General features: G+C 45.3%; 1 protein-coding gene across 11 annotated transcripts in view; it reads right to left on the bottom strand.

Moving 5' to 3' along the window:
• tln2b (talin 2b) overlaps positions 1-13,327 on the bottom strand; it is a 357,717-nt gene that overhangs the window by 143,780 nt on the left and 200,610 nt on the right. For all 11 annotated transcript variants that reach the window (XM_059640204.1, XM_059640207.1, XM_059640203.1 and 8 more), the window contains 2 exons: positions 5,927-6,098; positions 4,188-4,285 (listed from right to left, as the gene is read on the bottom strand). In XM_059640204.1, the coding sequence (XP_059496187.1) occupies positions 4,188-4,285; positions 5,927-6,062 (234 nt within the window). In that variant the 5' untranslated portion in view covers positions 6,063-6,098. The remainder of the gene's footprint in view (positions 1-4,187; positions 4,286-5,926; positions 6,099-13,327) is intronic.

Genomic DNA, 13,327 nt, shown 5'->3' with positions numbered 1-13,327 from the left:
CTGAATCTTGTTCCTCTAACTCAAGGGAGTAAATGAACCAGTTCAACGTCCAAGTGAGAAAGCTTCCCATTGTTTCACCCAGTATGAATTTCAGGCTAACATTAGAGCCCATGCTACAAGCCCAGTTTAATTTCTAGGCATACACCCACACAGATAACCCATCTAACTCTTCATTGTAGCATTTGTACTGATTCCCAGTGATGTTACTACACAGCAAACCAGATCCCAAGTTGAAATCCGGCTTGATTGAACTTTTTTCTGTTTTACAGAATTCTTATCTCACTCAAATACAAACGCACAAAACTGCAGTTTCAGTTCAAACAAAAGAAGAGGAATTTAATTCTCCAAAGAAATGAAGATAAACCAAATCCAACTATAACAGAAATTTAAAGAGTCTGAAACACATAGCTGTATATAATTCTGGTAAGCTTATTTCAGATTTAGTTGTGTGCTGGGATTTGAACTCACATCCCTGGACTGTTAGCTCTAGATCACGAGCCCAGAAACAAACAACTGCAGCCCAGTGGTATTGGGAAGGTGGTCTTACTAAATGGCCACACGTTCATTGACCTAAATTGTCAGCCTGCATCCAAGGAAGCTAGTAAGACAGGAAGATAGACACCTTCCCACAAAGGTGAAGTTTATTGACTCCTCAATCTTATAGCTCTTTCCAGTACTGCCCCCCGACCCCCATCTCCAATACTGTGTTTGTCATTTTATAACCAACACCTGTTTCTTAACCTGAAAGAAAGACTTTAACAAACATTAATCATGGGATTAACAAGAAAATATAAATGGCCAACACAAGCTCTAACCTTGATAGTGAGACATCTGATAGAGTGGAATGAGAAGGCATAGAACGATAACACTAAGGGCATTCCTGCTGTTTCAACAGGTGGAGTTTCTGAAGCAGGTTTGCTTCATTTGTCAGTCAAATTCCTCCCATGCCACAGATTCCAAGCCCTTGACCCAAGGAGCCAATCGTTCCTTGCGGCCTGTGAGCTATGTAACCTGATTCAGCGACAGGCCAGCAGCCTACTTCCTTGGCAATGCACAAGTGTGCATGCTGGGATTGGATCCTTCATTTGAAGTTTGTCTGGATCAAAGGTCAACTCTCTGGATCTACATGAAAGATAGACTTTAGTCGCTGATGAACAGACTGTTTACTTGTAGCTTGTGTTGACACCATGTTTGTGACTAATTTCCACCCCACTCTGGTCCCCCTCCCTCCGTTACAGTCAGCGGATGTGATGTCATCTATTAATAGCGTCAGTCACCCTCGACCTAACATTCCACATGGCGTCTATCTCCTGCCTTGTTCACTATGTTCTGTGACTGCTGTGTCTCCATATTGTGACCCTTAATCCAACAGTTGCTATTAACAGTCTCTTGCATTAAATCAAGTTGCTTCTCAATTGATTCCATTACACATTCTCCTCTTTCCCTGAACTTTCTAGTTCAGGGTCTCAACACGTGAGATTTTGGGGTCAGGAGATGTAAGGGTGCTTGCAAACTCTTCAAATCCCCCGCGCATTTTGGGCAGACCTTTGAACTTCAGAACAAAGCCCTATGGTTCAAACATTTTTCACCATGTTCAACAGCGACCCACCATCCCCAACCCCCGACTTAGTTTTCACGTTTCCCTGCTGTGACTCCATTTTAACGCTCCCAGATTTGGTGGGACCCTGGGGTCTGGGATTAGTTTAAGATGATGAGTGAGCAGTTAGCTGTGAACTATACCTCCAACCCCACCCCACCCCACAACATTCACCGAGGAACTGAACCAACCTTCTCCCCCAGGGTCCCTGGAGTCACACTGGGGAGCACTGTCCTCATTCACATCTCTCTCGAATGTCCCCTTCTTCCTCTTCACTAAAGCCAAACTTTGTGGTTTTTCGGCTCTGTAGGCAAACAGCCCCATCAGGTTCAACAAAAGCTTTCTGCTCCTTCAGGTGCTTCACCAACCACACAAGCCCCACCCCAGTTTCTAGCAGAGACACCCACCCATGCACAGCATTTAATATGCACTCATTCCCACTAGCAGGCAGCCTGTCTCACCCACAACATTCCTCACAAAATTTCCATCTCAATCCCTTTCATTTCCCCATTTGTTCACGTAACGTGGGCATTGCTGCTTAGACCAGGATTAAGTGCCCATCCTTAATTGCCCTGAGGGCAGCTAATCATACTGCTGTGGCTCTGCAGTCACGGACATGGATACAGACCCTTTGGTCCAACTAATCCACAACGACCACACATCCCAATCTGACTGAGTCCCACTTACCAGCATTGGCCCATATCCCTCTATTCACGTACCCATCCAGATGCCTTTTAAATGTTGTAATTGTACTCGCCTCCACCACTTCCTCTGGCAGCTCATTCCATACACACACCACCCTCTGTGTGAAAAAGTTTGTCCCTGACATCTATTTTCGTATCTTTCTCCTCTCACCTTAAACCTACGCCGTCTGGTTGTGAACTCCCCTACCCTGGGGAAAAAGGCTTGGTTTAACCAATCTTTACCCCTCATGATCTTATAAACCTCTCTAAGGTTAGCTCTCAGCTTCTGATGCTCCAGGGAAAATAGCCCCAGCCTATCCTTACAGCTCAAACCCTCCAATATCCTTGTAAATCTTTTCTGCACCCCTCTCAAGTTTAACAACATCCCAACAGAATTACAAGCAGTATTCCAAAAGTGGTTTCACTAATATCCTGTATGGCCGCAACATGGCCTCAGTCATGTCATCTAGACCAGGTAAGGATGGCTGATTCTCTTCTCTAAAGGACACTAGTGAGCCAGCTGGGGTTTTATAGCAATCGTCAGTGGTTACATGGTCATCATTAAACAAACTTTCTATTTTCAGGCTTACACTGAACTCGAACGTGACCATCTGTCAAGGTGGGATTTGAACCCGAACATCACTTGGATTATTATTCGTTCAGTGATACTACCACTAAACCACCGGCTCACACATGTTCACGATCGGAAAGGAATTGTTTTTCATTAAACTACAATCAGCATTGAATTACAAAAAGAAACCAGTGGAAAGTTTGTAAAACCTCTGGGCAGGACTCCACAGTGTGACTCATAGCATTTGGCAGCTCTCCTCTGGGCCAACCAGAAACATTTACAGGCACTTAGCCAATGCCATGGGGAGTGTTTCAACCAAAGTTGACCAACTGTTAGGAATATGAGTATTTTGCTTTTATTGGGTCAATAAGACGCATTCTGGGTCCGCGATGTTCGCTCGGTTGCAAATTGCCATCATGAGGCAATAAAATTTCTGAATGAGTTGTGATCTGTTACCTTCCCTCTGGGCAAAAGGTGGAAGCAGATTCAACAAAAGGGAATTGAACAAACACTTCCGGAGGGAAAAAGAAAGTGATCAGCTGTGAGGAAAGAGCAAGGAAGGGAGACTAATTTGATGTCTGTTCCAAAGAGCTATCACCAGCATGATGGGCCAGATGGCCTTGTGCCAAATGTATGATTCTATGAATGGGAGACTAGAAGCACAAGGAAATCCTAATGAAATGCACTGGCCATCAATATCAAGTGAAGGTTCTCACAGAAATGACTGTGAAGATCTGTGTGCTGTGCTCCTGCCATTTTTGCTGTGATGTAACTCTCAAACCTGATCCATAAAGTTAGACTCTTCCCAATCCTACTCAACTTGACCAAACAGTCTAACCCTTGTTGCACTATAAAAATCGACAATAAAAATTCAAGAGGCAGTATACATGAGGAGGGTGACTGGGATTTATTTACAGCTCTTCATCAACAGCTGTCTACACTGCTGCCGAAAAACAAGACACATTCTGTCAAACTATACTGTCTTGCTCCATCAGAACAATTCGCAAGAAATACCAATTCAAGGGGAAAGCAATACTATATGAGTGCAGATTGCTGATTTTGATTTGGTTATCAGGAAGAATGAAGCAGCTAGTAATGACTGACAGTTAACTGCCAAGCTCTGACTAAATTTTAAACAAGGTGGGCTGACTTTGATCAGTCAAGGCATTGTACTGAAATGGATTAGATGCGGTCTGTGTACACATTCTTTCTGGCTGCAAAGAACAGTGCCGATGGTGTTATAATATGCAGTTTCTGGTACATACAGGTGTTGCAGACTGTGATCCTGACTGACAATCTTATTATTTCTTAAAGCTGAGAAGAAGGTTAGACAGACCCCATTCCGAAGCATGTAATAATCCAGAGTGCGGCCAGCTTCGAGCCAGATCCCTTTCCTTGGATCATCGTCAGACAGGAACAATCCATAATCAGAGGCTATAAAACAGAAATAAACAAGACCTCAAAAAATAGCTATGTGATGCATCAGTTTGCATTCATACCCAAAAAATGACAGCTCATTCAAAAGCAAAAAAGGTGAAATCTAAAAAAGCACAATCTTTGCATTTATACCATTTCTCCAATTATCCTGGCATCTGCTCCAAAGTATGGCTCAGAACAGACAGTCAGTCTAGCCCCCTCTCCTCCCCACCTTCCCATCATATCTCCCATGCCCACTCCTCAACTGGTCTTTCCCCTCTCGTTCTCTGCTCACTTCTCCTCTGACACCTGCCCACTCCTTTTCTTCCAAATCCTGTCTTCCCTTGACATCTTCTTCCCCTTCTCCTCCTGCCCTTCTCCTAAGGCCCACACTGTTTCTGGCCCTGAATGCCATAAGGCGATGTTTACGGAGGTGGAAATTTACTTCGAGGGTTTGCTGGTTCTATGGTCGTTTGGAGCCAGGATTAACCAGGTTCCCCCACATCAAGTGGAAGGACCATTTTAAGACCAGGCCATGATCTAGAAATCCTCCTTCAACAAAAACAGATTAAAGCTGTCAGCCTGGACAAGCCAGTCTGAGAGTCAGAAACTAAGATGTTTTTCCTTGCAAATAGAGAGTTTATTACCTACAGTCTAACAGCTCTTTCATACACCAGTCCAACCTATTTCCCCTTTTATTTCTAGGGGGCAGCATGATGGCTCCGTGGTTAGCACTGCTGCCTCACAGCGCCAGGGACCTGGATTCGATTCCACCCTCAGGCAACTGTCTGTGTGGAGTTGCACATTCCCCCCAGGTCTGTGTGGGTTTCCTCCGGGTGCTCCAGTTTCCTCCCACAATGTAAAGATGTTCAGGTTAAGGGGATGGGCCATGCTAAATTGCCTATAGTGTCCAGGGATGTACAGGCTGGGTGGGTTAGCTGTGGGGGAATGTGTGATGACAGGAATGGAGTGAATCTGGATGTGATGCACTTTTGGATGGGTGGCATGGGGCAAATGGCCCGCTTCCGCACGGTACAGATTCTATCATTCAATGATTCTATCTTATATTCACATTCATTTACCCTGATCTATAAATGCATAATGCTCTCTGAAGCTACGCTGTGGGCCTCAGGTCCACAGCAGCGGATTCACTCAAAGCTACCTGTCTCAGTTTGTACCATCTCTTAGGAAACGATCTCCATCAGTTCCAGACCAGCAACACCTCAATGTGTCAATTATCATCCTTGTCTTGGAATTGTTGCAGGATCTCACACACTCTTTGGAATTACCTGCAGTCCACAACCCATCACGATCTCCACAATGCTTCAAATTCTGGCTGTACATCAGGTGAGGCCCAAAAGTTCTGGAATTCCCTCCATCGACCACTCGGCTTCCCGTTCCACCTCAGTTAAAAAACAACTTCTATCCTGCATTAACCTGACGCAATGCTCCATGCCTGGCCTGTAATGCGCCTTGGTCAACGTATAAATCCAAACAGATGTTACACCGCTGGATAACCAACACATTCACTTCTGCACTGGGACAATCCATGCTCACATTTCTTAATTGCGTATGGATTGAGTGATAACAGGTACCACTGGGCCAAAAGCCAAGCAGAGAAACTATGGCAGAATAAACAATCAGGATACGCAGTCTCACCTTGGCCAATTTGAGCCTCAGGCACACGCTCACGGATAATGCGACAAGCATCATAAACCACAGTGGAGGGCTCGAACTGCATTGTCTTGACAACATTGCACTGACGGACACAGATCTTCAGCGACAGGGCCACCATGGTGCCAAGTAAACAGAGACCAGGCCCTCACCACACCTGTGAAAACAAAGCAAGAGAGATCCATTACTGCACAAGTACAAACATATTAACTCCTTCACTGCAGTACGGCATCACTGGTAAGGCTGGCATTTGTCACCCAACTCCATTTTCCCTTGAGATGGTGGCAGTGAGTTGCCACATTACCTTCCTTGGGGTGTAGATGCTGATGGGGAGGGAGCTCCAGGATTTTGGCCCAGCGACACTAAAATAAACAGTGAAATATTTCCACACGGGGAGGCAATGACCTCGTGTATTATCACTGGACTGTTAATCTAGTGACCCGGGTAATGTTCTGAGGACCCAAATCCCGCGTGGCAGATGGTAGAAACTGCATTCAATAAAAATCGGAAATAACAGTCTAAATGGTGACCATGAATCCCTTGTCGATTGTTGGAAAAACCCATCTGGTTCACTAATGTCCTTTAGAGAAGGAAACTGCCCATCCTTACCTGGTCTGGCCTACATGTGACTCCAGGCCCACAGCAATAGTTGACTCTTAACTTCCCCCTGGCAAATTAGAGATAGACAATAAATGCTGCCTAGTCAGAAATGCCATCATCGTGTTATTGAATAATCAGGATAGTCAGTAGCTCAAAAGGGAACCTGCAGGTAGTTTACACTCCCATTGCTCCTGAAATGAACCCATAGAGTGTGCAAAGTCTGCCATCCAGATCAATATCCAGAGAGTCAGCAATGGGGAGGACAGTGGCTCAAAGGTTTGCTGCCTCACAGCACCAGGACCCGGGTTCAACTCCATTCTCTCTGTGTCTGCGTGGGTTTCCTCTGAGTGCTCTGGTTTCCTTTCACAGTCCAAAGATGTGGAGCTCAGGTAGACTGGCCAGGCTAAGTTGCCCCTTGTGTTCAGGGATGTGTAGGCTCGGTGGATTAGCCATAGAAAATTACAGGGTCACAGGGTTGGAATGGGATACTCTTTGGAGAGTCGTTGGGGACTCAATGGGCTGAATGGCCTGTTCCTACAATGTAGGGATTCCAATTCAGAGAAATCAATCTAAATAAAAACCGAGAGAACTCCAGATGCTGTAAATCAGGAACAAAAACAGAAGTTGCTGGAAAAGCTCAGCAGGTCTGGTAGCATCTGTGAAGAAAACAAATCAGAGTTAACGTTTCGGGTCTGGTGTCCCTTACTCAGAACTCAATCTATGTGCTTGACTGGCATCACACAATAACAGATAAAAGTTCAGAAAAGTTGCAAACCAGATCAAAATAAACATGCTCCTCCTAAATAATTAAATGTGAGGCTGGATGAACACAGCAGGCCCAGCAGCATCTCAGGAGCAAAAAAGCTGACGTTTCGGGCCTAGACCCTTCATCAGAGCTCTGATGAAGGGTCTAGGCCCGAAACGTCAGCTTTTATGTTCCTGAGATGCTGCTGGGCCTGCTGTGTTCATCCAGCTCCACACTTTATTATTTTGGATTCTCCAGCATCTGCAGTTCCTATTATCACTCCTCCTAAATAGTTGTTTGGCTGTTCAGAACCTGAGTATTGCTGGAAAAAGACACATTTTGATGAAATTTTTCAACTTGCAGTTATTAGGACAATTTCCGAGACTGTCAATTCCTGGGGTAAACCAACATTCATAATGGGTGAGAGGACAGTGCTCATTGGTTGGCAAGTAGACTCTGATTGGTCAAGGTGTTTCCATGGAGAATGCATCAAATAACATGTCTTTTGTCAACAATGCTTCTGTACTAAGAGTGACCGTGAGGTGCAAACAGATGGAGGGCCTTGGAATTGTATTCACTGCACCATTTTATAATGCCAGCAAATACACTTCATGGAGAGAGGTAAGAAATACAGCAGGAAAACTTGATTTTACATATTATCCTGTAGGCAGTGATAGTTGCTGAATCAGCAGTCTACAGCAATACACTTCATTTACAGGTAGAAGCTGGAAAATACTTCAACTTCACATCCTGTCATGCACTTACATTTTCAATCTGTCATTAAATTCTTAGGCTGCTTCATGACTGGCTGGATTATGCGTGTTTAAGGAGAGTTATTTGAAGGTAGTGATTCAAAATCAGGATGAGAAAGTTTTATGATAAGGTGTAGAGCTGGATGAACACAGCAGGCTGAGCAGCATCAGCACAGCAGGAAAGCTGATGTTTCAGGTCTAGACCTTTCTTCAGGAAATTTCTGAAGCCTTCCTGCTCCTCTGATGCTGCTTGAACTGATGTGTTCATCCAGCTCCACACCTTGTTATCTCAGATTCTCCAGCATCTGCAGTTCCTACAATTTCTGAGAAATTTTTATTTGCACTCCAAGTAGAAAAATAGAATTATCATTTAATTAGAACTGTGTTCACTTTACACACAACCCTCCAAAACCACATTCCACATTCATTTAGCGCAGTGGGAAGCACACACTGCTCTGGGACAAAAGGTTATCGGTTCAAATCTTATTTCGAGGACATCAGTGCATAACCCACGTTGACACTCTCAGTGCAGTCTTACACTGTCAGAGGGTTAGCAGTCACTCAGTGTCTCAATGTCAGAGGGCTCACACTGAGGGAGCATTGGACTGTCAGTGGGTCAGTACTGAGGAAGCCCCACACTATCAGTCAGTACGGAGGGAGCCCTGCACTGGTGGAGGGTCAGTACTGAGGGAGTGCCCCACTGGGAGATGGTCAGCGCTGAGGGAGTGGCACAATTTCGGAGAGTCAGTACTGCGGGAGGGAGCCCTGCACTGGTAACACACTGTCAGAAGGTCAGTATTGTGAGAGTGCCACACTGTCGGAGGGCCAGTGCTGAGGGAATGCCACACTGTTGGAGGGCCAGTGCTGAGGGAGCACCGCACTGTCAGAGGGTCATTTCTGAGGGAGTGCCACACTGTTGGAGGGTCAGTGCTGAGGGAGGTCGGAGGGTCAGTACTGAGGGAGCACCACACTATCAGAGGGTCAGAGCTGATGGAATGCCACACTGTCGGAGGGTCAGTACTAACAGAATGCTGCAAAGCTTTTCTCATATCTTTGTTGCTTATTTTCTATCTGTGTCCTCTTCCTTTCATTCCCTTTGTAAGTGGGAGCAACCTCCCCCTACCGACTCTATCCAGCCCACTCATTGTTGTGAAAACCTCTACCAAACCTATAGCATGGTCCAAATAAATGGAAATTTTTTCAAGTTTACTGTCAGGAACATCACAGATATGCACTTTTGACGTACACTTAGGATCTCCCCTCCCCCTCCTCATCATTCCAGGGCAGATAAACCCAAAAGCAAAGCAAGGCAGGAGCACGGATTGCCATGTACATAGCTTGTGAAAAAGCAAAGTTTGCTCGACCAACATTTACCCAAATTATTAGCCGCCTTGTCATGGTACAAAACCCACATATCTGACCAGCAACAGGATTGCAATCAATAATGTAAAACAGTTGATCAAACAACCATGGATCAGTTAGTTTCGATTCAGTCCTCCAACTCAATGTGACTATGGTCCCTGCCTAACCTGGATTCCCAATACAATCTCACAGCCTGGCACAATCCCAACATCAACTCAACAAAGTAAAACCTACTTATAAAACACTGAAACTGGCTGCACTCCACAGCAAAGTGCTAACAAAACAGAAGCATAGAATGGAACTGGGCTGGCCTAAGGCAAATATGACGGACCTTACCCTTCTGAAGGCCAGTGCCTGCGGGTTGCTTCACCTCCCTTTTTCATTTCAAACACTTGCCTCAAATCGTCGGGAGTGCCGAATTGTGTGGCGGCCAGTTCCATTCTTTAAAGGTCATTAACGAACTTGGTCAGGCGGGACTTTATTCATCTGAACCCACTCGTAGTTCCCTCTGACATACAGTTGTTTCTCATGCCTATCACTGGCAGAAGCTTGGCTGCTGATGATCCTGGCATCTCCTTCATAGTGTTGCCCAAAGGAGAGCGTGCCACACTCACTTAAGAAGGGGCAGATCAGGCTGGTGACAAGCGCTGGACTAGTGCCACAACATAATGAGGGAGGCTCGCAGCCAAAATGAGAAGTTAACACTCTTACAAATGTAAAGTCATTGGTCCAAATTTCATCCTTGGCCTTGTGTCCTTTAAATGCCAGCACTAGTCAGAAGGCAGGCTAAAGCCTTGGTACAATTACTAAGGACTCCTATCCATTTGCACCAGATCAGAGACTAACTCCTGACATTGTAACGTGCACCCTGATGAACATTCCCACACCAACGGTGTGATCTCTTCAAGTCTCCTGCAATGTCACTGATCACCTGAAGCATATAAGCCACTGTATCAAGGATCTGGATCAAGTATCACATCTGGACCAAAATGCTGTCGACACTCTAAACTTCCAACTAGGCATGTGCTGATCTGGAAATGCACAGGTTTCCTTGCAGAGATAGATTTGGGACAGCAGCACAACTCCTGCGACTTCTTCAGCTCTTGGCAAGGAACTTCAAGTAAAGAGGAGTTTCTGTGCAAACCCTTGAGAGCAGACACTGTAGCTGTTTAACATCTAGTGGCAGAGGCAAGCCAATGACTCAATTTATGGAGGAAATCTCAAACCCAAACTGGAGCAGATATCAGATGGCAACAGCAATGCTGAAGGTGAACAAGTGGGTGAAAACTTCATTTCACTTCCTGATGAGGTCGATTCCCCACTGGAAAAACAATAAAATTATTCCATGTCTTCCCACACATTTAAACACACCCAGTTCAAATATGGTTATGACAGAAGGTTGAAATTTATTATTTGCACAATTGTTAATAACTGAACTAGCTTTCTGGCTTATCTTCAAAAGTGTTGGCAACATGAATTTAAATTTGCGAAGCACGCTCAAAAAAAAAATAAAAACATTCAATTGACTGAACCGAACTGAGAAATCTGCGCAAGAACGATTAGCCTGTGAATATTTTCATAGCTGGTGGTGGATGTCAGAAGTCTGCAGTTCAGCTTGCTCTGCTCTCCCGATGATCACAATGACTGACAATAATGGAGTTCCTGATTGATCTCACAGATCTCTCTCTATCAAAGCCCACAGTGGGGCAAGGGGAGAACCCCCAACTTTGGAGAACTTTGGGAGCTAAAGGTCCAAACACCTGCTCCTCCCATATATACAGCTATATTCACCGTGTAACATCTCCAACAACTCACCAACCTTACTGGAAAATATTAATCTCTGAAAGAAGGCTATTTGATTTTGCATTGGGATGAATCCACACCATCTATTTCCACCTTCTCCCTCGACAGCCTGTACCAGTGATTTAACATTCACTCGCTGCCATGTTATTTCAGCAGACTGGTGTTAAATATACCCACTTCTAGTACAGGTCTGTTCTCTCATTCTACTGTCTGGACAAGGTGAAATCACAGTCAATATTACAGAGGCCCTTTAGACGTCAAGAACATTAATCATATGACCTCAACATTCTCTTCTCCAGTAGGAATATGTCCAATATCCAGACTCATTCAGAGTCATACAGGACGGAAACAGACCCTTTGGTCCAACCAGTCCACTAAACTAGTCGCATTTGCGTGTTTTAGCCCACGTCCTCCAAACATTTCTTAATCATGTACTTATCCAAATATCTTTTAAATGTTGTAACTGTGTCCCCCTTCCATCACTTCTTCTGGAAGCTCATTCCACACAGAGACCACTCTGTGCAAAAAAAAAACTGCCCGTCATGTCTTATTAAAACCTTTCTCGTCTCACCTTAAAAATACGACCCCTAATCGTGAAATCCCCCACCCTAGGGAAAAGACACCTGCCATTCACCTTCTCTATGCCCATCATGATTTTATAAACCTCCATAAGGTAACCCCTCAACCTTCTATACTTCAGTGAAAAAAATCCCAGCCTATCCAGCCTCTCCCTATAACTCAAACCCTCCATTCCCAGCAAATCTTTTCTGAAAACTGTTGCCTGCTGGTGTCACATCCATAAGAGGAAAAGTCATCTTGTTTAAATGCAAGTCTACTTTCTTGAAAATAAACTTTAGTGGTGACAATGTTTTAGTCGAGCAATCACTTTACACAAAGCAGAAATTACTGGAGACATTCAGCAGATCCAACAGAATCCACAGAGAGAAAGCAGAGGCCAATGTCGAGTCCAGTGACCCTCCCGCACTGGAATCAAAACATGAACTCTGCTTGCCCTCTGCAAACATCGCCAGACTCTCCCAGAGTTTCAGATCCTCAACAATCACAGCTCTTTGTTCCATCACATTCTGAAAAGTTCTAACCAGGACGGAGCTTAGACCACCCTTTGCATTCTGTGCATGTTCTATTCAAACTAACACATTATTTCTCTACAGCATGGTCTGAACAAAGACAGGGTGACTGAAACTCATTCTGCCTGTAGGGGTATAAAAGGCTCACGGTATATCTCAGATGAACAAATGGATTTTGGACCAAGAACATAGAAACGGAACCTTGTTGTACTTGAGATAATGGGAACTGCAGATGCTGGAGAATTCCAAGATAATAAAATGTGAGGCTGGATGAACACAGCAGGCCAAGCAGCATCTCAGGAGCACAAAAACTGACGTTTCGGGCCTTGACCATTCATCAGAGAGGGGGATGGGGAGAGGGAACTGGAATAAATAGGGAGAGAGGGGGAGGCGGACAAATATAAAATATAAAAATCCCTATACACCTGCATTCCGCATGCAGATGGCCTCAAGGCCCTCCACTTCTTCCTGTCCCGCAGGACCGACCAGTCCCCCTCCACCGACACCCTCATCCGCCTACCTGAACTCGTCCTCACCCTCAACAACTCTTTTGACTCCTCCCACTTCCTACAGACTAAGGGGGTGGCCATGGGCACCCGCATGGGCCCCAGCTATGCCTGCCTCTTTGTAGGTTACGTGGAACAGTCCCTCTTCCGCACCTACACAGGCCCCAAACCCCACCTCTTCCTCCGTTACATTGATGACTGTATCGGCGCCGCCTCTTGCTCCCCAGAGGAGCTCGAACAGTTCATCCACTTCACCAACACCTTCCACCCCAACCTTCAGTTCACCTGGGCCATCTCCAGCACATCCCTCACCTTCCTGGACCTCTCAGTCTCCATCTCAGGCAACCAGCTTGTAACTGATATCCATTTCAAGCCCACCGACTCCCACAGCTACCTAGAATACACCTCCTGCAAAAATTCCATCCCCTATTCCCAATTCCTCCGCCTCCGCCGCATCTGCTCCCACGATAAGACATTCCACTCCCGCACATCCCAGATGTCCAAGTTCTTCAAGGACCGCAACTTGTCCC

Source organism: Stegostoma tigrinum, chromosome 36 (genome assembly GCF_030684315.1).
Source record: "Stegostoma tigrinum isolate sSteTig4 chromosome 36, sSteTig4.hap1, whole genome shotgun sequence".
Classification (NCBI taxonomy): Eukaryota; Metazoa; Chordata; class Chondrichthyes; order Orectolobiformes; family Stegostomatidae; genus Stegostoma; species Stegostoma tigrinum.
Note: the sequence above shows the minus strand (reverse complement) of the source record. Positions and strands in the feature narration are given on the sequence as shown.